General features: G+C 39.6%; 1 protein-coding gene across 4 annotated transcripts in view; it reads left to right on the plus strand.

Annotated features, from left to right (window-relative positions):
- Positions 1–27,551, plus strand: part of TANGO6 (transport and golgi organization 6 homolog) — a 194,204-nt gene that overhangs the window by 97,722 nt on the left and 68,931 nt on the right. For 3 of the 4 annotated variants that reach the window (XR_006702727.1, XM_045443300.1, XM_045443301.1), the window contains one exon: positions 14,590–14,730. The exons of the other annotated variant lie outside the window; for it this stretch is intronic. Coding sequence is in view for 2 of the 3 variants with exons in the window: in XM_045443300.1 (XP_045299256.1) it covers positions 14,590–14,730 (141 nt within the window). In the remaining variant the exon portion in view is untranslated. The remainder of the gene's footprint in view (positions 1–14,589; positions 14,731–27,551) is intronic. 4 annotated transcript variants of the gene reach the window in all.

Here is a 27,551-nt window from a genome sequence, read left to right on the forward strand (position 1 = left end):
TGCTCACACTCTGTTTCTCTCTCTCAAAATAAATAAACATCATAAAAAATTAAAAAAAAAAAAGAATAAGTAAAATTAAAAACATAATGGATGGGTTTTACAACAGTTGCAGCTGAAGAGAGAATTAATGAACCACAAAGTAGACAGGAAAAAAATTATGCAGAATGAAGCACAGAGAGACAATAATTTCCAATGGAGGAGTCAAAAAGAAAAGACTAATGAATTTGATCTCTTAAAAGTTTAAAACTGACTTATGTAAAAAATAACCTTAATGAAACCGCAAAATATGATTACAGGAAAATTGGTGGCAAAAAGGACAAGCATCATTCTATAGAGACAGAAAGTAGATCTGAGGTTGCCTAGAGCTGGGGAGTCTGGGTAGAAAAAGAAACTGATTGCTAAAGGGTAGATTTCTTTTTGGAGTGATGAAAATGTCCTGGAATTAAATAGTGATATTGGCTGCATGACCATGTGAATACAGTAAAGACTACTGAATTATACACATTAAATTGTGAATTTTATGGCATGTGAATTATATTTCAGTAAATCTGTGTTTTTTTTTTTTACAAAAATGACAAGCCAACAGTCAATGCCTTAACTACATAAAGAGCTCATAGAGATCAATATAATAAAAATATCTAGTAGATAAATGGATAAAAAAATAAATAGGCAATTCATGGTAGAGAAAAAAATAATAAGATTTTGGTAAAATATTTGACTTTTCTAATAAAGAAGGTAGGTTAAAATAATAATTAAATGTAACTTTTTATGCCATTTACAAAACACACACACACACACACATATTTTAAAGAGAATATCCAGTACTGCCCAATGCACTCTTGAGCACTCTTGGTAGGGAAACTAATGGGAACATATTTGGAATTCAGTTTTGAAAATGTTTATGCCCTTGGAGTCCGTTATTTCTCTTTGGGGAATCTACCCTAAGAGTGTAAATAGGAGGTTGATGCCTATCGTAGTTCTGTCTAAAAGATCTATTAAATTTTTCCCACACTGAGTGCAGTTACCTCTTGGGCCCAGTCATAGCTCTCACTTGAAGAATCTAGTACCTTTTGCAGCACAGTTCACTTGTCCCTTCTCCAGGAAGCCCCACCCCCATCCCACACCCTTTTTTGACTCCTCTTTCTCTGTGCTGTCGTTTTCCCCAAACCTGCCATATTAACCACACTGTCTTGTGTTGTTGTTGTTGTTTTTAATGTTTACTTATCTGTGAGAGAGAGAGAGCGTGAGCAGGAAGGGACAGAGAGAGAGGGAGACAGAATCTGAAGCAGGGGCCAGGCTCTAAGCTGTCAGCACAGGCTCTTAGTTGTCATTGGCTGATTTGTCCTTCTCTAGCGGGACACTGTCATATTACATTTGTATCACTTAATAACAGTATCTGGCACATAATACACTATTAATAGGTGAATGCATGAAATGGAAATTCTTTCCATTGCCTTTATTTAAAGATGTTTTCCAAACATTATGATTCATGCCATAGCTGCAGAGTACTTCTATATGCTCTTATATAACTGATTTGTTTTTTTTTCCTGCGTTCCCCCTCTTTTTTTTTTTAAGATTTTATTTGTTTGTTTGTTTAAGTAATCTCTATACCCATTGTGGGGCTCAAACTCACAACTCTGAGATCAAGAGGCACATGTCCCACCTAATGAGCCAGACAAGTGCTCCCCTTCTCCCTCTTTTTGTTTTTAGTGTTTATTTGTTTGTTTTTGAGGGGGGGTGGGGAGAGCGTGAATGGGGGTGGGGCAGAGAGAGAGAGGGAGACAGAGAATCTGAGCTGTCAGCACAGAGCCCCATGAGGGGCTTGAACTCACCACCCACGAGATCATGACCTGAGCTGAAGTTGACCAGTTAACCAACTGAGCCACCCAGGTGCCTCATTTCTCCCTCTTTTTAACTGAAGTCAAATTTTAAAGAAATCCTTTCTGTTTCTACCGTTCTATGTAATAATATTACTATTAAAGTGTTCAGGGTTATCATTGGACCACTTCAAATTATCTAGTGTGAAAGCCATGACATCTGGGGAGGATGCCATCTCCCCCCATCCTCCCTTAAAAAAGAAAGCTGTTAAAATAAAATGAAATTGTCCATAATGAAAACTGTATGTGAGTGTGTGTGTGTGTGTGTGTGAGAGAGAGAGAGAGAGAAAGAGAGAGAGAGAGAGAGATTCAAGGAATGGTGTATGAATGAGCAGGCACTAAAATGTTTGTGTTGATTTCAGGTAATTAAAAAAAATAATAGATTATAATTTATATACCATACAATATGCCCTTCTAAATGTCAACTAGGATCGCTATTAGTGTATTCACACAGTTGTGCATCTATCACCACAGTCAATTTTACACCATCTTCATTATCTTAACAGAGACTCACTTCCCTTAACTTTCACTCCTCAATGCTCCCTCCCATACCTCCCAAAGGTGATTTTTATTTTACTTTCTTCTTTTGCTTTTCTCTAGTATTTGAATCTTTTACTGTGACCATGTATTATTTATGCCACCAGGGTTAAAAAACAAAACAAAACAGTCAAGTTATTTTGATTGCGCAAGCAAATTTTTAAAGGTTTCTCCTTTCCCCTCTATTTATGGGTGTCCTACTTAGCACAGGGATTTTAACCTGAGGGCTGTGTGGACTCCTAGAGGGTCTGTGACTAGGTCTGGTCACCCCCAGAAATTACAGGCAGGGTCTATGTGTGTATGTGCCTTTATCAGAGGAGAAGGGGCTCTTTGGGTGAAGTTTGTAATAGCTCTGCCTGGTTTCCATGTGAAACTACAGTTTAAGTCCTACACGTCATGGTTACTGATTTGACAACAAACACTTTCCAAGCAAGTCCTAGCCTGGAGTGCCTATCACAGACTTGCCTAATCATCTCATCAGGACTTCTGCTAGGCTTAACTAAGGAAAAAAGGAGCATTTCATTAGAGTTTATATCTTGCCTGTATCACTGCTTGGTGCCCAAAGCACAGAGCAAGTCCCCTAGCTCCAAGACACTGGAGAACATGAAAGATCAGCCCTGTCTTGTTAGAGCTTCAGGCCAGGCAACAACTCCCCCGGGAGGTGTTGGTTCCCTCGGAAGGAATGAGAACCTGACGCATCCATCAGCTCTGCTGATTCTGCAGCTTCTCCTCACGTTCGCTTGAGGTGAAATGCCAGTAGAAAACAGGAGAAAATGAGTCCGCGGTTTAGGTAGATACTCCTCCTGCAGGACCACCCATCTTGGGATCTGGAGGAGATGTAGAGACTTTTATTTTTTTGCCAAGATTCTGCTAAAAGAGAACCATTCACTGTTTTATGGGAAACTAGAAGCCCCTCTTTTCTTTTTATCAGGAAATGTTTTGATATCATAAAGAGAATGTTAATGTATTTTTTTTTTTAACTCTGGGAAAGCTACATAAAGAGAATTAAACAAATGGCATCCTGCTTTTTTATTTCTCACCCTGGAACAGCTGAAATGTGAGTTTTTCGGATGTGTAGGGCAGTGATTACCCTCAAAGCAGCGGTAATTGCTATTTTCTTTTCCTTCCTTCCTCACTTACGCCTTCAGCCAGTATTAGGGCAGCTTTGTGCATATTTCTGCACATACAACAGAGTGCTTGATCATTGTGGTGGTGTTGAGGCTCAGTTTTTCTCAGCTCTCTTCCTTACCCCTTCCTCTCTGTCACCCACAGGTGTTCGATAGAGGCAGCCCTGTCTGACAAGGTGGACTCTAAGCTTTTTGGTGCTGTTTTGGATTTTATTTATTTGGGGAGCATAGTAGAATAAGAGATTTAGGGGACTTGCAGTAACAGGTAGAGTGGAGGTGTTTGAGAATCACTGGTTAAGTGAAGAAATGGGCAGAAAACATGAATAGACACTTCCCTAAAGAAGACATCCGGATGGCCAACAGGCACATGAAAAGATGCTCAACGTCCCTCCTCATCAGGGAAATACAAATCAAAACCACACTCAGATATCACCTCACGCCAGTCAGAGTGGCCAAAATGAACAAATCAGGAGACTATAGATGCTAGCGAGGATGTGGAGAAACGGGAACCTTCTTGCACTCACTGTTGGTGGGAATGCAAATTGGTGCAGCCGCTCTGGAAAACAGTGTGGAGGTTCCTCAAAAAATTAAAAATAGACCTACCCTATGACCCAGCAATAGCACTGCTAGGAATTTACCCAAGGGATACAGGAGTGCTGATGCATGGGGGCACTTGTACTCCAATGTTTATAGCAGCACTCTCAACAATAGCCAAATTATGGAAAGAGCCTAAATGTCCATCAACTGATGAGTGGATAAAGAAATTGTGGTTTATATACACAATGGAGTACTACGTGGCAATGAGAAAGAATGAAATATGGCCCTTTGTAGCAATGTGGATGGAACTGGAGAGTGTGATGCTAAGTGAAATAAGCCATACAGAGAAAGACAGATACCATATGGTTTCACTCTTATGTGGAGCCTGAGACACTTAACAGAAACCCATGGGGGAGGGGAAGGGGGAAAAAAAAAAAAAAGGAGGTTAGAGTGGAAGAGAGCCAAAGCATAAGAGACTCTTAAAAACTGAGAACAAACTGAGGGTTAATGGGGGGTGGGAGGAAGGGGAGGGTGGGTGATGGGTATTGAGGAGGGCACCTTTTGGGATGAGCACTGGGTGTTGTATGGAAACCAATTTGACAATAAACTTCATATATTGAAGAAAAAAAAAAAAGAGAATCACTGGTTAAAAACTGGAACCCACGAAAATCCAAGTTCTCAATTTCCTTTTGTATGGCTCCTCTGTTACCACTAATGTCAGCAGCATCTCAAGTCAGAATCATTTGTGAATTTCATTAACATCACTTACCTCCCTTTTTGACATGCTAAATAAAGATACCAGCTAGGAATGAAGCAGTCCCTAGGAAGCCCAACTAGACTCAGTAGAGAAATCTGGCCTGTCTCTTCTGGGATGCAGTGTGCAGAGTGCCTCTCCTTCCTCTGACCTTGAAGTTGAATAGAAAGTAAATTTTATGGAGTGACGCTAAGAGCATATACTTGAAGATGTAAGGTTTGGGGCACCTGGATGGCTCAGTCCGTTAAGTGTTCAACTTCAGCTAAGGTCATGATCTTACAGTTCATGGGTTCGAGCCCTGTGTTGGACTTCATCCTGGCAGCAGTGATCCTGCTTTCTCCTTCTCTCTCTGACCCTCCCCCACTCTCTCTTTCTCAAAATAAATAAATAAACTAAAAAAATAAAACAATAATGTAAGGTTGCTGTCTTTGGGCTTAGGATTTGCAAAGCTATCATTATTCCGGCAGTTATTTTCTCCATGACCTCTAGGGGGTGCTGTGGCGTAGTAGAGTGCAGGTTTGCCCGTCTGTTCTGCCATGTGCCAAAGATCTTGGGTCATATTTTTCACCCATCTATCTGTTCCTCAGTTTCTCCCTTTGTAAAATTAGGAATAATAATAATAATAATAATAATAATACCTACTTCAAAAGATTGTTGGGAGCATTAAATGGATGAGTGCATATAGAAGTCATTAGAATGGACTGGCATGTTGAAAACACTCAGTAAATGTTAGGAATGTTACTGTCTTTGCTATTAGATTTTTATTTATTGCAGTGATACTTTTTGATCCAAATGGCTCTCATTAAGTATAGTTAACTGTCAGTAAATATAGATTATTCACTCCTTTTAACATTCCCCCTCCAAAATGGGAAGTAGAAAAGAATTAAAAAAAAATTTTTTTTAACATTTATCCATTTTTGAGAATCAGAGAGAGAGCACAAGTGGGAGAGGTGCAGAGAAAGAGAAAGGGAGACACAAGATCTGAAGTAGGCTCTAGGCTCCAAGCTGTCAGCACAGAGCCCGACATGGGGCTTGAACTCACAAACCATGAGATCATGACCTGAGCTGAAGTCGGCCACCCAGTCAACTGAGTCACCCAGGCCCTCAGGGAAATAGAAAATAATTTAAGCAAACACGTTGACATTATTTTACTGTTCGAATGTATTATTTAAATTCTTTTTTTTTTTTACTTAATTTTTATTTTGAGAGAGAGTGAATGAGCGAGGGAGAAGGATAGAGGGAGAGAGAGAGAGAGAGAGAAAGAGAGAGAATCTTAATTTGTGCTGGGCATGGAGCCCAATGTGGGGCTCAATCCCACAATCCTGGGATCATGACCTGAGCTGAAATCAAGAGTTGGATTAGGAGTAATAATAATACCTACTTCAAAAGATTGTTGGGAGCATTAAATGAGCCAACTGAGCCACCCAGGCGCCCCTCGAATGTATATTTAGATCCTGATTTAAAGAGATAGACTCTAGGTACAGTTCTTAACAAACCTTTAGCTGTTAACTGTGACAGTTTATTAGTCTAACCCTGTTTTTTCTTCAGGCCTAGGTAACACCAACTCATATTGTATCTTTATAAATTTGTTGGGGCTTGTCCACACTTAGCAGAGGTTTGGAGCTGTTGAGAAACTTAACATCGAATTGGCATGCTAGACGTTGTCTTTTACTCTAATTATAAAGACAGACCAGCCATCCAGTGGAATTCTCCACACTTCCTTGATTTAATAACCAACTTCCCCAGTTTGTGTAACTTCCTGGATTCTTGGGGCTGAAATTACTGTTGGCTTTCATCATAATGAGAGGGCTCTAATGTAACAACTGAAGTACCTTGCTAAAAGGAAGGGTATTTTCCTTCCCTTCAGGTTTTAGCCTTTTGTGTCTTTGTGTTGTAGAGCTGCAAGAGAGGATAGTCACAGATTAGTGATGATCTTTGGGAATCAGAAGGAAAATTCTCCTGTGCCTGGCCTCTTTGCTTACCCATTATTATTCTTACAGTGAGCTTCCTCTACAGGTTAATAGTATTGTGTCTTCTTTGTAGTTTCTAATATAAACTTACTTTTATTAATTTGAACATAGTTTGTAAAGAGTCACAAAGCTTATCCCCTGTCCTGCTTCTTTCCCCTTTGAAGTTCCAGTCCCCAAAGATAACCATTCCCCTCCCACCCCTTTTTAAGTAGTTTCTTCTAGTGATTACCTCCTTATTTATAAATAAACTGCTCACACATATTTCTTGTGATTTAACAAACTTTGGACATTATCTACTCATTTTCCGTATGTTGGATGAGGATTTAATGCCTGCACACACATGCACACCTGTACATACCCCTTCCCTCCTGCCCTTTCCCCATCATGATTTTTGGCTACATCATTGGGCTGTATTTACTGTTGATTACTTGGATATTATTTGTTGCTGAGCCTAGTTCAGTCTTCCTTTCTTATACATTTATTTAGTTTTCTGTGTAATTATTGCTAAGTTCTTCCTAATTATTTAACAGCTGTATCGAATATGTATCATTATGTCATTCCATCTTTGTTCTCTTTACCCAGACTTCAGCCTTTGACACCTATCCCATTCTCTTTGTCCTTGTTTTGGGGTTTATACCTTTTTATTCCTTAATTTATACCTTTAATTCCTTAATTTAATTCCTTAATTTTATTCCTTCAGTAGGATTTTTTAACTTATATTTTTAAAATTTATATTTGATAGATAGTGTATTACATAGCTCAAACTTCAAAAGGTAGAAACAGATACAGAATAAAAACTTTCTCTCCTATCTTTCCCCATTTCCCTCCCCAGAAATAACCAATATCATTAATTTATTGTGTATCCTTCCAGGAATATTTTATAGTATAGTTCCCTTTTGTATAGAAATGGTTGAATTCTATACACATTGTTTTGCACTTTGCTTTTTACCTAACAGTAGATTTTAGAATTTATTCTATAACAGTTCTTAAAAAGCTTTTTTATTTTTTATTAAAAAAATTGTTTTTAATGTTTATTTATTTTTGAGAGAGAGAGAGAAGAGAGAGAGAGAGCATGAGAAGGGAAGGGGCAGAGAGAGAGGGAGACACAGAATCTGAAGCAGGCTCCAGGCTCTGAGCTGTCGGTACAGAGCCTGACACGGGGCTTGAATTCACAAACCGTGAGATCATGACCTGAGCTGAAGTCAGACACTTAACCAACTGAGCCACCCAGGTACCCTAAAAGCTTTTTTTAAATTTTTTTATGGATACACTGTATCACATTGTGTGAGTGACCACAACTTAATCAGTCCTCTATTGATGAATACTTAATTTGTTTCCAGTCTTTTCTTTACCAGTAGTGGTAGAGTGATGATTTTGTACATAAGTAATTTTCTCCTTGTGCTTGTGTATCTGCTAGGACAAATTCTGAGAATAGAATTTCTGGCTTAACACAGGACTTAGAATTTTAGATGTATTATATTTTCTTACACTTGTAAGACAGATTCTGTGAAATATGAAATATTTGACTTTTTTTCCCATTCAAGTGACAAATCCTTTTCCCCTTCTGTCCACCCGCACCCTATATAGGGGCAACCAAAATAGGTTTGAATACAAAAGTAAGTGGATACTTTGCTCTTGGAGGTGGATTTCCCTTTATATTTAAGATGTGATATATTATTTTCTCCCCTTTTCTTCTATTCTAAAAACCTAAAAGGGTAGATATGAAATAGCTTTTATCATACTTTCAATAATAACTTTTTGGGATATAATTCACACACCATACGATTCACTCATTTAAAATATACAATTTAGTGGTTTTAGTGTATTCACAGAGTGTGAACCCATCATCACAATCATTTTAGAAAGTTTATATCGCTCCAGAAGGAAACTCCACATCCATTCGCACTCACTCCCTATTTCCCCCTACCTCCTACAGCCCTGGGTAACCACTAAATCTACTTTCTGCCTATAGATTCACCTATTCTGGATATTTCATATAAATGGAATCACACAATATGTGGGTTTTGTGTTTCCTACCGTTTTGTCTCAGAAGTACCTGAGAAGTTTGAGTGAGTAGGTGGTTTTTCAGGTTGATGTGGGCATTTTGGGAGATAGGTTGTTCTCTGCCCAGGAGAAGGGGGCAGGTTAGTTTCAAAGTGGAGATTGGCTTAGAAGATTCTTGGGAAAGAGCCAGTCAGCAAAGACATTCAGAGCTAAACTATCTTTCCTACAATGCAAGAGCATTGTGTAAGGTAAGACTGTACCTAGACTATTTTTACTGCTGAAGATCTACAGAATCAGTGAACAGCTTGCTGAGGAATCATCTTGAAGTCAGTGCTGTTGGGATTAGAATACATTTCTGGCTTTGCAAGGGAAGTCTTTGGGGGAAACACACAGTTATTTTACAAAGTTGACTGTCTCTATTTTGTTGCATGATGTACTTTAAATAATATTTTTTTTTCAGTTGAGTTAATTTGCTTATATCCTGAGCTTTGCCAGAAAATACAGATCAGAATGCTTTCATGAGCCCTAGCCGGTTTTAGATTCACCTTTACCTTCTACATCACTTACCTGTTATACCATACCTTGAAGTGCGTAGTCATTTTCCTGCAGTCAGAGCAGGGGCAGGTATCTCTCCCAGACTCATTTGGTTCTTATTTTGCCAAAAGGATTGATGTGTCATGTTTCCTTGAAGCCCGTGCTGACCCAGAAGTTACCCCACTTTCAAATTACAAAGGAATTATCAAGTGCAAGGGACCAAGGGTCATGTGAAGGTTACGGCCGTGTTTCCTCCATTGTCAAAATTCAGGGAGCTTTCAAATAAGAAACAAAAACGGTCACACAAAATTTCATCTCTTTAATTGTTCTGCAGTCTTAACCATCATATGTAATTCTCTTTGCTGCTTGGTGTAAGAGTGAGGAGGGAGGTGCCCTTGTCCTCTAGGGATTTATAAACTCCTAGGTGGCAGCTGTATCCTAGAAGGTAAAACTCAAACAGTCAGAGAGCCATTTGGCAGCAGTCTGGGGAGCAGGCCAGCAAGAAGATAAACAGTTGCTAACCTGGGACTGTGGGAAACAAGGAAACCAGGCTTTGCTATTGGCAACCTTTTAATGCAAGAGTGGAAGGATTTAAAGCTCCCCAGTGGAATTAAAAGTTTGGCATTATAGGAAAAGTACTTAAGTAAGTAAATAAATACATACATAAATAAATCATTTTTTTTTTAATCTGAAGAAGGATATGTTAGGATTCCTTTGATGAAAAAAAATCATATCGGCATACACATAAAAGGATATTTATTGATTTATTTATGCAGAGTCTAAGTGGGTGGAAATACAGTTGAATCCAGAGGCTCAAAATGTGATTATCAGGTCTCTTCCTTTTCTCTTTCCCTCTCTTGGCTTGATCCTCTTCTGTGTTGGCTGTATTTTTGAGTGGGCTTTCTCCGCATAGTGGCCACAGGCAGCTCTAGGCTAATAACCTCAACAGGGAAAACACACACACACACACCCCAAAACCCTATTTGTCCCAGTAGTTGCAATGTGGGATCCAGAATTGAGTCCCATTGCCCATTACTGAGCCCATCATTATGTGGGCTTGGGGTGGAATGTCCTAACTGGCCAGATGAGTTCACACATGAAGGGGGGAGAAAGTGGGCAGTTGGCTCCACTTAAACCACTTAGACTAAGTGTAGGAAAAGGATAGTTCCCAAAGGACCACCAGGTGTTGCTACCAGCAGACAGAGTAGATGCTATGTGCAGCCAGATCTCTGCCTCCTACAGAGAGGAAATCAAGAGCTCACCTGGTTTTGAAGTAGATAGCAAGATAATGTTGTTAGAGGTAAATATGTGTTCTCTGCTAAAGATTAATGAGAGGAAATAGGCATAAACAACGTAGGAGGGACTTCAGTAATAAATGTTTTTCAGAAAAGCTAGACATAGATCAAAGTTTTATTAAGCAGACCCCATTTTCCCACCGATTTCCATTGTAAAGTCACAGCTGTATTCCTAAAAGGGAACAGATCCACCAGATTTCTCACTTGGGAAGTTCTGATGAAAAAGCAGTTATGGTCGCTGTAGATCTGTGGTGTCCACCAGAGCTTGCGATGTAGCAGTGGTACAAATTCTGCCAGAACTGCGGTTACCAACTACCAATTCACTTTTGCTTTGGGCTTCTTCAGATTTGGAAGCTGTTTCCTTTCCCTCCCTTAGTAAACAATCTCCCTCCCTTTCTCTCTCTCTCTCTCTAAGAGAGAGAGAGAGAAAGAGAAGAGGAAAGGGGCCGAGGGAGAGAGAGAGAAAGAGGAAGAGAATCCTAAGCAGCCTCCACGCTGAGCGCGGAGACTCACATGGGGCTCGATCTCGCGACACTGGGATCATATGCTCTGAGCTGAAATCAAGTCTGATGCTCAATTGACGGTGCCACCCAGGCGCCTCTATTTATCTTTTTCTTAGCCACTGACATTTTTCCTTTGCTAAGACAGCTTTAACTTCATCTTGGACATCCAAGAACTTTCCCATCGTTTTGCATAATAGAGCTAACTACAAATGCAGTGTCTCATTGTGCCAACAGTGGAACTGTCTGATTCAGGTTCTGTCACAGCCTGAAACTTCCGTAAGAGCAGAGCTTTTGCTTTTATAAGATTGGAGGCCACATAAAGGAAGTGGTGGTTAGGACCACATGCAGGGACTTCCCAGGCTTTTTGGAAGCAATGAAAAGGTAGGGGTGGGGAAGGCAGAAACGAAGCAGGTACAGGCAGCCTTTAGCAAGTGTACTGCCTTTGTGTATATCTGACTTACAAGAGAATGGAATCACAACCTACGACATAGAAAATAGTATGTAGACTTGGCCTGCACGAATGTCAAGTTTAAACGGGAGATTGGCAAACTCAGATGAAAAATTATTAAAGATTTCTTAAGCATTTCTATTACTCCTTCCCCATCTTTCTTAATTCCTGAAATTTATATCAAGACTATATCTTTGAACTCTTTTATTAATTCATTCATTCAACAAATAGTTACTGAGCGCCTGCTGTGTGCTGGCACTCTTCTAGGCATGGAGGCTACAGCAGGGAACAAAACAAAATCCTTCACTTTGTAAATTTTACCTTCTAAGGAGGAGAGTAGTCGATAAATAAGCAAATGCCATATATAACGTGTATAGTGCTAAGAAGAAAAATCAAGCATAAGGAGTGGTAGGAGAAGGAGGCTGCCATTTTATATGTGATGAGTGTGATATTTGTTTTTTTTTTTTTTTTTCAACGTTTATTTATTTTTGGGACAGAGAGAGACAGAGCATGAATGGGGGAGGGGCAGAGAGAGAGGGAGACACAGAATCGGAAACAGGCTCCAGGCTCTGAGCCATCAGCCCAGAGCCCGACGCGGGGCTCGAACTCACGGACCGCGAGATCGTGACCTGGCTGAAGTCGGACGCCTAACCGACTGCGCCACCCAGGCACCCCTGTGATATTTGAACAGAGACATGATGGGGCTTGGGGAGCAAGCCCTAAGGCTACCTGTAGGAGGAGAAGCCTGGGCAGAGCGGGATGTCAGAGGAAGACAGTAGACCTGAAGCAGCGTGGTCTACTCTAAGAACAGTGAGGAGGCCAGAGGTGCTGGAGGACAGTGAGCAGGGGAGAGTAGTGGTAAAAGATGAGGTCGGTGAGTGAGCAAAGGCAGGTGGAGATGGGGTTTGCTCTCAGACAAGGGAGAGGGAAACCATTGAGGGCTTTGGGCAGAAGAATGATGGGGCCTGATTTGGTTTAGCCAGATGGTTCCAGCTGTGATGAAGGTAAATGGTAAAAGCAGACGGGCCAATTAGGAGATTATTGGAGGGAAAAAAAGGAAATCAACAGGCCAGAAATGATGGACCAGAGTAGTTGAAGTAGAGGTGGTAAAAAGAAGCAGTCTCTTCCTGGATATATTTTGAAACCTGTATTTCTTTCCTTTGTTTTTTTCTTCTTCCCCACTATTCTTTAAAAGTGTGTAACATTTTCTTCTCAAGTAACCCAATTTGTATTTGTATAATTTTGAGACTAGGGGCTTTATTTCTAATTCTGTCATAGATCATATATCCCCTCCTCTCTCCGTCCGTGTAAAGTTTGCTCGATATGGGGCGGGGCTCAGATAATGATTACACATCTAGGAGGTACTGGCATGATGGGAAAAGGAATCAGGAAGTGAAGGAGTCTCCCTTTATCTGCAGTTTGCCTTTCCACAGTTTCAATTAGCCTCGGTCACCTGTGGTCTGGAAGCAGATAATCCTCCTTCTGACTAAATCATCAGAAGGTCAGTAGTAGCCAAACACTGTCACAATGCCTGCGTCACTGACCTCACTTCGTCTGCTCATGTAGCCATTTTATTATCTCACGTCATCACAAGCAGAATGTGGGTGAATACAATACATTAAGATATTTTGAGAGAGAGAAAGACCACATTCACATAACACTTATGACAGTTGTTATTGTTATTGCAATTGTCCCAATTGTTCTATTTGATTAGTTATTGTTGTTAATATCTTATTGTGCCTGATTTATAAATTAAACTTTATTAGGGGCACCTGGGTGGCTCAGTAGGTTGAATGTCCGACTTCCACTCAGGTCATGATCTCATGGTTTGTGGGTTCAAGCCCCACATCAGGCTCTGTGCTGACAGCTCAGAGCCTAGAGCCTACTTCAGATTCTGTGTCTCCCTCTTTCTCTGCACTTTCCCTGCTTGCACTCTGTCTCTCTCTTGCTCAAAGATAAATAAACATTAAATCAAAAAATAAATTAATTAATTAAACTTTTTCATAGGTAGGTATGTATAGGAAGAAACATAGAATATAGAGTGTTTGGAACTATCTGCAGTTTCAGACATTCACTGCGGGTCTTGGAACATATCCCCTGCGAATAAGGGGGGGGGGGGGCTGCTACCATACTTGGAAGAGAGACTCAAGAGCAGGACCTTCCCCACTTCTGATCAGGGAACTCAGCCATAAGTATGGGTCTCCTACTGATCATGCCCAAAATGCTCTGAAGATATTTCCTTGTGGAAATTACTCTCATCGTTGACAGTTTTACAGAGAATACTCATATTGGAACAGAGAACCGCAGCAAAGACAGGAAGCACTGCTGTGCTTTGGCAGGAATAATACTAGTCATAGAACCATAGAGTCTCAGACTTGGAGGGCTCTCTGGAGGGTATTTAATCCAGTCTTCTCCTGCTGCTTGTGAATCCCTGCCACAATATATAATCATCTACCCTCTGCTTTAAGAGACTAGAATCCAAGGGCGCCTGGGTGGCTCATTTGAGCATCAGGTTGAGCGTCTGACTTTTGATTTTGGCTCCAGTCATGAACCCAGGGTGGTAGGATTGAGCCCCAAGTCAGGCTCTGTGCTGAGCATGGAGCCTACTTAAGACTCTCTTTCTCTCCTTCTCTCTCTCCTCCTCTCTCCTCCTCCCCCTCTCTCTCTCCTTCACTTGCACTCTCTCTGTCTCTCTCTCTCTCAAAAAAAAAAAAACAAAAAAAAAAAAGAGTCTAGAATTCATAAATCATAGAATGCCAGTGCTGGAAGTGATCTTAGAGAACACATAGGACTGAGACTAGAAGAATCCAGGAGTCTGAACTCCCAGACCCGTGTTCTCTGCACTCACTATGCCGTCATTCCAAATAAAGGGCAGCCCTTCCTGGTAGAATTACAGAGGTGGGTTTAAGTGTCTCAGTGTTCATCCCGTCACAGGCTGTCTGGGTTTATTTGCTTTCCAATTTTAAACCATAATGAATCCTTTCTTTTTATTTTTAACCCCAGGGGTCGCCTTGCTCTCAGATGTGTACCCTGAGAAAATCTTGCTTGGCCTGTTGGCTCAGTATGACGGTGGTAAAGACAAGCACACGCCAGAGACCAGAATGAAAGTCGGGGAAGTCCTGATGCGAGTTGTCAGGGCATTAGGTGAGTTTTCCATGGCCTGGAAAATGGTGGGGGGCAGTATGGCTTCGGAACCACAGTCTGTATACCTTGGAGGTTTCTTATGCTGGCAAAAGGGGAGGACGGTTTTAGGGCTGAGATGAACCACTTCCTGCTCAAGGATTTAGCAACAATCCACACGCCCACTAAGGGATTGGCAGCAATAGTGCCTGTTTTCCTACCACTGCTTGTTCTCCGCCCCTCAGCTACGTTGGGGCCTGATTTTCGTTGGAGCTGGAATGAGAAGTTTCACACTGGCTGAGCAGCAGCAGGAGGAATGTCAGACAGGGAAGGAACAGCACTAGCTCTTGTTGAATGGCTACTGTGTGTCAGGTCGTCTGCATATATAGTCTCATCTAGTTTTCCCAACAAATGCTACAGAGAGGCTGTTGTTAGACCCGTTTTATAGGTGAGGAAATCGTGGTGCAGAGACCTTCAGCAGTTTGCCCCAAGACACTTTCAGCTGGTAAATAGTGGTGCTGAGAATTGAACCCCCCAACTCAAAGGACGTTGCTCCAGACTACGTAAGCTGAGAGTTGTAAGTAAGAGCATGAGCTCCTGGGTCACAATATCTGGGTTCAAATCTCAAACTGCTGCTTCTTGGCTATGTGACCATGGAAACATTTCTTAACCTCTTGGTACTTCAGTGTCATCGTGTATAATATGAGGATATTAATCACACTTACTCATAGGGCTAGTGTAAGGATTAAATAAGGAATACTTGGAATAGTGTTTGGCACACAGTACAGGCTCAATAAATTTTCATTTTTGCTAACAAGAAAGATTGCTTTTTTAAAGAAAAGAAATACTCTATTATTTACTACTTATTGAGAACCCTTAAGGGGCTGGGAGATGGGACACTGGGGAGTCAGGACAAAGAAAACAATTGTTCACGTTAAAGATGGGGGTTAAATTAAGATAAACTAACAAATTTCTCCATAAGTCAAAAAGTATACTGTTGTTATTTTTATATCGGGCTATATAACATAGAATTGGGAGGGGGTTCTTTAACTTGCATTACATAAACTTAGCCATTGACTGCTACACTGAAATAGATAGCTTGAAGCCTTAAAATAAGGCAAACCAGTCATTCAAGTGTGGCCAGTGGTATATAGTATCCACTGAGCCAACCAGCTGCCATGTTGAACTTGGAGAATTAAGGTGTGTTTGGGGGCCATATTCTCACTCTGTATGTCTGTGTCACATTACATTAAGAGATGTAGTAGCATCAGTGGTTAATATTTTGGCCTGAAAACAATGCCACACCGAACTGGACTTCTTCTTTAATCTAGATCAGCATCTTCTCAAGCACCGATAGATTTGTTCTCGGCCCTTTAGTAATTCCATCATGTATCCCCTAGCCTGTGACCTAAGGCAGAGAGAGAAGTGATCTCAGCTTCAGTTTGACTAATTTGTCTGTGAGCTCGTAAATGTTACTCTGCCCAATAGGTGAAGATTTTGGAAAGCAAAATAGCTTTTTGCCACTTGCTTTGAGAAATCACATCGATTTCTTCTTTACCAGCATTCAAAGTATTTACAAAGCTTCTGAATAACCATGCATTATTTCTTCAGATATAGCCCTGAATTTTCCTAATTTCTGGGCGTCCCTCCTGGTTAAAAAAGAGGACTTAGATCTCTACCCACTTAAATAATTTTTTTCTACCTAAATCTTTTGATTAGTGAAAGAAAAATCTCATGAAAGTGAAATTTAGAAAAAAAAATGTTTTCTAGTCTTTAAAGAAAGACCAACTTTCTATATTTGCCTTAGTCCTAAATATGGATCCGAAATATACCAGACAAGTGCACCATTATAAGAAATCATTCTCTCACAGGAGGTGTGAATGTTAAGCTTCAAGTATCTCAGGTCCAAGTGCAACCTGTGACTTCTATTTGCGTCTATCATTGGGATTATTGGAGCTAAGACGGAACGTATGCCATACATAGACTACATCAGTGTAACATGTACTTTCTCTGTAACTTCTGGTAGACCTCCACCGCCGGGATGATGAACACCGAAATGCACGTTTCTCGGTCTCTAGTGACCAGGGGTGGGAGTGGAGGTGAAGAACTGGGTGGGTTGGGAGAGAGGCCTTACTCCACCTTACATGTGCCTATAATTAGCCCAATTCCCAAAACAGTCTTTTGCGGGCTGTTTCAAAGAAAACTCCATCAATTCTCAAAGTTCTAATGTTTCCATAGCCTACTCTTCTAGGTATCCAGCCATAGATACCGCCTTTAGCTTTACCTGCCAGTTTCTAATTCACATTACCAACATGTCCAAGTGCGGAGACGAGGTGGCTTGCTGAAATCCTTTCACTGGAGTTAAAGCCCGTTTTTACAACATAGCCAGTATTCTTAGTTTACCAGTGATATGGAAATCCCTGTGGACAGCCTCTCTGTAAGGCTTCCTTAATAAGTACCCTGCTTTCATTGGCCTGGGACTTGCTCTGTCCCCACCCCCAGCTCTTATTTGCAGCAGGGGGAGGTCCACAGGAGAACGAGGCCCACAGGTGGGAACCGGGTGCAGGACACTGCTGCTTCCTCTTGGCATCATGCCTAGTTCCCCAAACACGTCTGCTTTCCTTCCTGCTGCTAGACGATGGTGAAAATCAGGAGCTTTTTTCTTGCCATTTTTAAAAACAGAGGTATCACACACACACAGTGAAGTATATAAAGTATACTAACGTCAGTGTAGAACACTTGTAGTAGCCCATGAAGTTTCCTTTTGCCCCTTCCTAGTCTCTACTTGCCCCAGAGGTAAGCACTATTCTAAACTTTTTGTCACTGTCCGTTTATTTTGATTGTTCTCAAACTTCATTTTCATGGACTCAAATCCCTATATTTCTAGTATGCCAACAGATCTAGACACTTTTGTAAATTGGGATCAAATTTGGGGGCTAAAAATACTTCATAGGCATGCTGTGTATGGTCTTTCCTGTTGTCTCACAAGAGGAGGCACATAATGTCTGGTCGTCTCATTTTAGTGGTGCTGAGGGCGATTAGTGGTGTTTCTAGTCAGGTATATCTGTTATAAACTTCTCCATCAACCTTCCTCCTCATGGTTTTAAGTAACCATTGATAATTGTAGCCTAGATCCATTATTTCATAAGGGTTGTATATTTTTTTTAGACATTAAGAAACAGCTACAGAGAGGGCTACTAACTTGCCTAATGTCACACAGCTAATTAATGGTAGATCCCGAATTTGAACTCAGACAGCTTGACTCCAGACCCAGTCTTATTACCCAAAACAGTGTTGCATCCTGAACATTCTCCCATGTTATTAAGAACCTTTTTCCTGTCATTAACATGGACATTTTCCACATCCTCTGTAATTTTTAATGATTGCATGGTAATATATCATTTGAATGTACCATAATTTTTTCAAGTGACCAACTTACAGGTTGGTCTGAGTTTTTGCTGTGATGAACTACATTAAGATGAATATCCTTGTAGCTAAATCCTTTGTGCAGATTCATGATCATTTCCTAGGAAAACAATTTTCTAAAAGTAGACTTTGTTAAAAGCATGTGCATATTTTTAAAGATATTTATTGCTAAGTTGTCTTCCAGGGAGGTTGTGCCAGTTTATTTATTTAAAATTTTTAATTTGAGTATAGTTGACACACAATGTTAAAGTAGTTTCAAGTGTACAACATAGCGATTTGAGAAGTTTATATGTTATACTGTGCTCGCTACAAGTATATCCGCCATCTGTCAACCATGTAATGCTGTTACAGTATCATTGACTGTCTTCCTTATGCTGTGCCTTTTGTTCTTGTGACTTACTCATTCCATGGAAGCCTGTACCTCCCACTCTCCTTTAGCCATTTTGCCCGTCCCCCTGGGATTGTGCCAGTTTATATTTCAGTGTTTGAGAATATTTGTCTATACCCTCATCAGTACTGTATATGCCATGTATTATCATTTTTATCAAGCACATGTATAAAGAAATGCTACCTTGTTTTTACTTCCATTAATTCCATTGATAAGGTTAAACATTTTTCATATATTTATTGACTAAATTTTGTGTGTATGTGGAGGGTATGTGTGTGTGTGTGTGTGTGTGTGTGTGTGTGTGTGTGTGTGTGTAAATTGGCTTTTCCTATTCTTTCTCCATCTTTCTGTTGGGGGTATTGATTTTGTTATTTGATTTATAAAACCTTTACCTATTTAAAAATTGTGAACCACTGAAATTTATGTTGTGACTATTTTCTATGGGTTGTTTACATTGTAGTTGTGTTCATACTTTCTGTTTCACTTTATTTTGAAACACAGAAGTTTTTTATTTTGATATAGGCAAATCTATCTACTCCTTTATGGTTTTTCTTCCTATAGGAAGGCTTTCTCAAATCAAGATTATATATTAATCTGTAAGTTTTAATCTCTACTCTTCAGTGTAGAAAATATTGTGGAGAGATTTTGGTTTCGTTTCTTTTATTTAAGGAACTGTTTAGTTTTTTATTGTACTTTTAGAAATTTAATCTTAACACATTGCTAAATTACCAATCACTCCAAATGTTTCTCCATATGTTTCCTCTTATATGGCCCAGTGTCGATGTTGACAATAACCTGTGGACTGTTATCTGTCATTGCAGTTTTTAAAACTTCTTTTAAAAATATATCATTAGAATACCGTGCCCAAGATAGTGAATCGGCAATTGGGACATTACTTAAAAAGTAGAATTAAAGTGAAGAGGATTGAATACATATGCGACGGTATTTCCTTCTGAGGCCGCCTGGAGCATTATTCCTGATCTGATGGAGACTACACAGCTTTCTCACATATGCCAGATGCGATATCTGCTTTCTCTTCAGCAAGGCTGAACAAACATTGCCCCGTCCTTTGTTCTCTAGATTAGTGATTTTCAAACAGGGAGGCAGGGGAAAGAATTTTGCTCCCTAGGAGATATCTGGAGACATTTTTAGTTGTTACAACTGGGGGCAGGAGAATTTTACTGGCCATTTAGTGGGTATAAGGCAGGGATGCTCCTCAACAGCCTACAGTGTACAGGACAGTCCCCTACAATGCAGAATGATCTGGCCCAGAATGTCAGTAGAGCCCCATGTTGATATACCCTGTTGTAGAGCTCATGTGGACCATTCTGTTTCTGCTTTATAACATTACTCACATGTGATGCAGGACTACAACATACAATTATGCAGGTTGTTCACAGCCATAAAAGTTCCAAGAGGTGTTATTGTATGAATGGCATGCCCTGGAGTTGTACAATACTCAGTCATCCTGGTGGCCTTGACCGAATTTCCAGCCTATCTCCCATCTGTTACTTTTTATATTGCCATGTCACTGGAGAGAGTTTGAAAAAGTTATTTGTTCCTTTCTGTAATATATTTACACATCCTTTTGGATGCGGGAGCTTGTGCACCTGGTTTATCTATTTTATACCAATCTTATGACCGTAATTTCCAGTGATATCTTTTCTGATACCTGCTGAATTCGGGAGTTGTCCTTATTAAAAAGCCTGTGTCTACCTTTGAGGTGATTATATATGCCTCTTACCCTTTCTTGCCTTCCTTTTACATTTAATGGACCATAATATGAACTAAATTATATTTTTAAATTATCTCTTATATTTAGGGAAGATTTATATACTTTTCCAGTATCTGTTTCATATTCTTAGAAAGGAGAGAGAAGAATACATGAGATTGCTTTTTATTTGTACGTGGCTCTCATGTGAATCCAAAGCTTAGGTCAGAAATCCTTGACAGGAAAGCAGTTTCCACCTCTGCCCATAATAATACCCAAACATTTTCTGCATTCTAATTTAATTTCCTGCTTTTGTCAAGTTCTAAATAATATAAATTCTTGGGTTATATGATAGCTCTTCCTAATACTCAAAGGTTTGTTTTTTTGTTTTTAGTCTTGAGTATACTTATTTTTTTCTTAATCTTGGGGTTAGGAGTATCGATATAGTTTAGTTCAGAAATGTTTTTTGATTAGCTACTAAATGGCAGATTCTGTACCTGGGGCTGGAAGTGAGAGCATGAAAAAGCCATAGTCTCTTCCTGCAAGGAGCTTACAGTTTAGTAGGAGAGAGTGACTCATACACAGACCATCTCTGTCAGGTGGTCTGCTTGTGGAGGGCACTGTAGGAACGCAGGGGAAGTGGTCTTTGTCCTTTTTCTTGAGATCCTGCAGTTGAAAGTGGCACTGTACTATGGGGCTGCATCAATTCCTTGTCCTTATCACCACACCGCAGGCCAATTTTTGAAAAATAGCTTTTTGTCTGATAGTTTTCAGAGATTTTCAAATCACAGCATATGTCTGAATTAAATTAAAGGGTAGGTCGGACATGTGAATAATTGGATAGTCTGGGAGTTGAGTATTTATAGATTTCAGCAGCAATACACAACAGTCAAGGATTAGAGTTTTCATATTCTAAAAGGAGAAATTTTTCAGCAAAATTCAGAGGATCAAATGAAATGCTTCTTGCCAAGTCTGCCTAGGTTAGCATCAATATAGTTCAATGTAACGAATATTTATATTAATATAAACTGGAAATACTAATCTGGCTGGAATTGATGGTTGAGGCCCAGACCGAATAACTATTTTTTTTTTCTCATCTTCCTTCTCTTTTTCTTACTCATGTCGAATTTTTTTGAGAGGTGTAACTTTAAAATCTATTTATAGACCTTTTTCATAATTGTATCAGTAATCCATGGTCATCTTGGACAATTTGGAAGATATGAAAAAGTATTAAAAAAGGTGATCACTAATAGTTCCACCATTCAGAAGTAACCACTCTTTGTTTACATTTTGATGTCTTCTTCTAGTTTCCTTTTCTTTCTCATAATTGTAATTATACTGTATGTATACTGCTTTTTTTTCATTTAACATTACTTATAAGCACTTTTCCATGTCATTAAAATTTTGAGAATATAAGATTTATTGGTTGTATTATAATCAATAGCTTGAATTTATCATAATTTTATTTAATTATCTTTTAGAAAGAGATTATTGTTTATTAGGTTATTTCCAGTTCCTTACTTTATGAGGAACTTTATGAGGATTATGAGGTGTGCTATTGATTATTCTTGTACATAAATTCTTTTGGTAAGTCATTGATTCTTTCCTTAGGATTGGTTCCTAAAAGGAAAATTACTAGGTCAAAAAGTATATGCATGCGCTTAAGGCTCTTGATATTTAGAGCTAAGTTGCCCTCCAGAGATGTGTACTCTTAGCAGTGAATGAGACTGCTAAGTTCTCACAGAGAAAAAATTTTCCATGACTTCAGACCAAACTTCTAACCTTAACCAGCCATCTCCAAAATGTGTACCTTTGCTTCCAGAATGAATGGAGGAACCTGTCAGAGAATGTTGGTCCGTGGGTGGGTAGATGAAAAGAGGAAGAAGCGAGGGAAGGAGGGAAGGAGGGGGAGAAGGAGGGAAGGACTGATGGATGGATGGAAGGGTGGATACATGACTCAGTGTGAAACCACTGCTGCTCCAGAAGTGCACCTCAGATCTGGTAGTGTCATCATGATATGCAAAGAACAGTACGCAATTATTTTTAGAGGCAAAACGTAGTCTTCTAATCAGCAAGCTCAGACAAGTTCCAGTTTACTGTAGGTCAGAAACTTCTAAAAATGAGAGTGAAAATAGAAAGCCACAGTCATGTTGCTCCATCTGAAGAATTTACCTTCAGTGAACTCTGTAGGAAAGATCAGGAATTAATATTTGGAATGAGGAATGAGGGGAGGGAACCAAATCTCTTGTCTCTGTTGGAGTATGCTATGGGAAGTAGAGTGTCACCTGGGAATAGTGGGGCAAAACAGCTTATATTTCCAGGTTAAAAGGCACTTTTTCTCAAATTACTCTATATTCCGAGAAAAGGGTGGGTCCTGTGCTTGAGGGTATGTTTCTAACTCTTAAAACCTGTAAAACACCCTTATTTAATGTGCTCTGTCAACTTTTCCATATTACCTGCTTCCTTTTTTAAGTTTTAGTTCAGGAGTCACTGCTACCTTAGAGTTCATCCAAATCGTGAGCAACCCATGATCCCATCTAGCTCAGGTGAAGCCCATAATGTGACTTTAGAAAACCTATCGTCTTCCCAGAAAGGAGGGAATTCAGCCCCAGATTCTGCTCTGACAACCACCTTCTTCTAGCCAGTTGTAGAAAATAAAGGAAAATGGGATAATTGGATTTGTCTAGTAGGTTACTCTGATTTCCAGTTGGTTTGGCCTGGGAGTTAAGATGAGAAGAGGATCTTTTATTATTATTATTATTTTTAATTTTAATTTAAGTTTTAGTTAACATACGGTGCAAAGTTTGTTTTAGGAGTAGAATTCAGTGATTCATCACTTACATTCAACACCCAGTGCTTATCACAAGTGCTCTCCTTAATACCCATCTCCCGTCTAGTCCATCCCTCACCCGCCTCCCTCCAGCAGCCCTCAGTTTGTTCTGGATCATTAAGAGACTCTTGTAGTTTATTTCCCTCTCTCCTCTTTCCCCCTGTTTCCCGTAGAGGAGAGGAGCTTTTAAATGACTATCATATTGTTATAGAATGGATGTATCACACAGTTTTTACCATTTATTCAACCATTCCTATGTGCTTGGACCTTCAGTTTTTTCTGTTTTGTGTTTCCTATGGCATACAGACTGCAATATGAATTTTCATATATGTGTGCAAACAGAAATATATATTAATATGTATTTATGCATTTTCTCTATATATGTACATGCTAAGTACTGGGCCTTTATTTCTGTAAGATCGATATTTGCCAAAGTGGAATCACTGGCTCAAAAGCTGTTTATATTTTAAATTGTTTATATACTAACAGATTACTTCCTAAAATTGTGGGTGAGCTAGAGCTCTTTGGACCCCCTGCTATGTGTGTTGTCAGATAGAGAAAAATATCTTTTGAAAATTGTGTTTTTCAAAGGGAACAGACTAAGCAAGTTCTTTGTTGTGTGTTATTTTCTTTGTCTTGATTGCAATGGGGGGAAAAAGTCTTGTTTTTAAGAAATACATTATTAATACATCTTGCTCTTAAGCAATTTACAAGACTAGTCAAGGAATGACAAATCAGCTTTAGAAGTATCTTACTCAACAAAATTTGTTCAAAGGTGCAGCATCATATCATTCACTTCAAGGGCATTCTAATTAGGTAGTTTCCAGAAATATTTTAACTTTTACTTTAGTGATGAAAAAATTTTACTTTGTGGGCTTTTCTTTCATAACACATTTTGGCTGTCTTCTGTGTCGTAAACAACCCCAGAATTTAATGGCTTAAAGCAACAACCATTCGTTTGTTCAGAATTCCGTAATATGTATCAAGCTTGGCAGCACAGCCCGTGTCTGCTTCACATGGAGGTGTCTGGGCTCAGCTGGTGGTTCTTCTGCTGCGTGGAGTGTAGGCTGGGCTCACCCAGGAGGCTGCACTTGGCTGGGGTGCTGACTGGAGCAGCTTAGTGCTCTTCCACATGGTTCTTCTCTTCCCTGTGTGTGGACACTCATCATTTGGTAGTTACCATGCCTATTAAGAGCTCAACCTAGAACTGGCTTAGTATGACTTCTGCCACATTCTACTATCAAAGTAAGTTGCACATCCAGCCCAGGTTCAAGGGGAGGGGAAGTATCCTCTAATTTTTGATGAGAGAAACAGCACTGTGTTCAGGGATGGTGTGTTGGCAGCCACACCTGTGTGTACTAACTACCACACTACCAAAAATAGTGGTGGTTATTGCCACAAGCCAAACAATACGGATAAAGGAAAGTCCAGTCTCTCCCAAATATTCGTTACATTTACTGTTCTTACCTCCCAAGGAAAACAATGATAATAGTTTGGTATACATTCTGTCATACCTTTCCCTGTGCTCCCATAGATACATGCAGATATATATGGACTTTTTCCCTCTTTTACAAAAACAAATTTTAATACTATTACCATTACTCTTAATATTAGTACATGCTATTCATCTACAATTTCCTTTCTTTGAAGCCAACTTTACCAAGGTATACTTTACATACAATAAAATGCTCCCATTTTAAGTGCACATTTCAACAAAGTTGGATATAAATCCATGTAACCATCACTACAGTCAAAGTATAGAACATTTTCATCACCTCAAAAAGTTCCTTTGTGCTCAAATTATCTCCCATGTCCCATTCCACACTCCACCCCAGGGAACCCCCGATGAATTCTGTTACCATGGGTTAGATCTGTCTTTTCTAGAGTTTTACGTAAATGGAGTTATACAATGTGTACCCCTTTGGGTTTACTTCTTTTGCTTAGCATGCTGTTTTTGAGATTCATCAACGTTGTTGTGTCTATCGTTAGTTCACTACCTTTTATTTCTAAGTAATATTACTTTATATGAATATACTACAATTTGTTCACACATTTACCTGTTGATGGACATTCAGATCATTTCCAGTTTTGAGCTATTATGAGTGTGGCGGCTATGAACATTCTAGTACAAGTCTCTGTGTGAATGTATGTATATTTTTTCTCTTGGTTAAGTACTGACACTGGAATTGCTGGGTCATACAGTATATGTATAAGAAACTGCCAAACTGTTTTCCAAAGTAGTTGTACCATTGTACATTATGACCAGCAATGTATGAAAGTTCCAGTGGCTCCATATCCTTGCCATCCCTTTATCAATACTTTTTTTTTTTTTTTAGTTTTTAGCCATTTTAGTGGACCTATAGTGGTATCTCACTGTGGTTTTAATTTGTATTTCCCTGATGACTAATTATGTTGAGCACATGTCTTTTTATGTGCTTACTTTCCATTCATGTATCTCTTTTGTGAAGTAACTTTTCAGATCTTTTTCCATTTTTGATTGTATTATTTATTTTTATTGAGTTGTAAGGGTGCTTTACATGGAGAGGATACAAGTCCTTTGTCGGGAATATGTATCATGAACATTTTCTCCCAGTCTTTTCTTAATGGTGTCTTTTGAAAAGCAGACATTAATTTTTTGGTTAAATAATATTTATTTATTATAATATTAAGTAAATATGCAAAAACATAAAATTAGGTTATAATTTTTAGTTTATTTACAGCTTTAAAAACAAACACATTTACTATTTTTTAAGTTTATTTATTTTGAGAGAGAAAGAGTGTGTGTGCATGTGCACAAGCAGGGGAAAGGGCAGAGAGAGAGGAGAGAGAGAATCCCAAGCAGGCTCCACACTATCAGTATGGAGCCTGATGTGGGGCTTGATCCCACATACTGAGAGATCATGACCTGGGCCAAAATCAAGAGTTGATTGCTTAACCAACTGAGCAATCCAGCCCCCCCCCCCCCCCCATAAGTAAAATTTTAATGCCAACAGCAGCAAAAATATCAAATTTATAACAGTATTTTAATGTGATATATCATGTTTTGCTAAAATTAAATCACTGTCCACAGTGTGAATATTTTGATGTTACAGTGGAGAATTCTTTTAGATCAGCATGCCCAAATTATTATGTGCTGCAAGATAAACCCTTACTCCCATATATTCCTTCTCTGTAAATTACTGCAAAACCTTTGGGTTCTGAAGTTGGGCTGCTTGCACTCAAATCCCTGAATTTTGAATGTCTGACCATAAGCAAGCTACTTAACACTTCTGTGCCTCAGTTTCCTCATCTGTAAAATAATCATAATAATAACACCTACTTCATAGAACTGTTGTGAGGCTTACAGGGAGTTAATAAGATTAAAATGCCAGGTATATTCCAATTCTGTGTCTCCCTCTCTCTCTGCCCCTCCCCCGTTCATGCTCTGTCTCTCTCTGTCTCAAAAATGAATAAAACGTTAAAAAAAAAAAAAATGGGGCGCCTGGGTGGCTCAGTCGGTTGGGCGGCCGACTTTGGCTCAGGTCACGATCTCGCGGTCCGTGAGTTCGAGCCCCGCGTTGGGCTCTGGGCTGATGGCTCAGAGCCTGGAGCCTGCTTCCAATTCTGTGTCTCCCTCTCTCTCTGCCCCTCCCCCGTTCATGCTCTGGCTCTCTCTGTCTCAAAAATGAATAAAACGTTAAAAAAAATTAAAAAATAAATAAAATTAAAAAAATAAAAAAATGCCAGGTATATAAGAAGCACTCGATGCTTATTATTACCTGAAGTTCCAAGTATTAACTCTACAGGGACTAAAGCCTCAGGCCAACTGGGACACCAGACAGCAGTGGGTAGAATTTCAACTTTCTCAGGAAAATAGGAACTGAACCCAAACCAGGCTTCTACCATAAAGCCAGGGACCAGGTTTGTACTACCCCCACTCACGCATAAGAACTAAAGCTACAGTTACCACTGGGAACAAGCTTCTCTCTTGGAAGGTCAACAAAGACACACCTACCCCCAGACCGTGCTCACTGGTGACTAGGGCTTATTTCTAGTAATTTCCCAAGGATGAAGGCCCCTGAAGTAAAACTACTTCTGAATTGGGTCGTCTGCATCATCAGTTTCTTCTTTCTACTAAATTACTTCCATCTATATATAAACATTACTTAATAAATTTTTAAACAAATAAACAAAAGACTTCTCAGAAAACTATCTCCCCTTCTAGTTATTGCCCTATTTCTCTGGTCTCTTTCATAGTAAAGCTCTTAGAAAAAGTTGTCTGGATTTCTTTCCTGCACTTTCTCCCTTATCATTTTTTTCCCAAGTCACTCCAGTGGTACTTTCATCCTCAACATTCCCGTATCCACCAAAATATTGAAAAAGCCATTGATGGGGCGCCTGGGTGGCGCAGTCGGTTAAGCGTCCGACTTCAGCCAGGTCACGATCTCACCGTCCGGGAGTTCGAGCCCCGCGTCAGGCTCTGGGCTGATGGCTCAGAGCCTGGAGCCTGT

This window comes from Leopardus geoffroyi, chromosome E2, assembly GCF_018350155.1.
Source record: "Leopardus geoffroyi isolate Oge1 chromosome E2, O.geoffroyi_Oge1_pat1.0, whole genome shotgun sequence".
NCBI classification, from domain to species: domain Eukaryota; kingdom Metazoa; phylum Chordata; class Mammalia; order Carnivora; family Felidae; genus Leopardus; species Leopardus geoffroyi.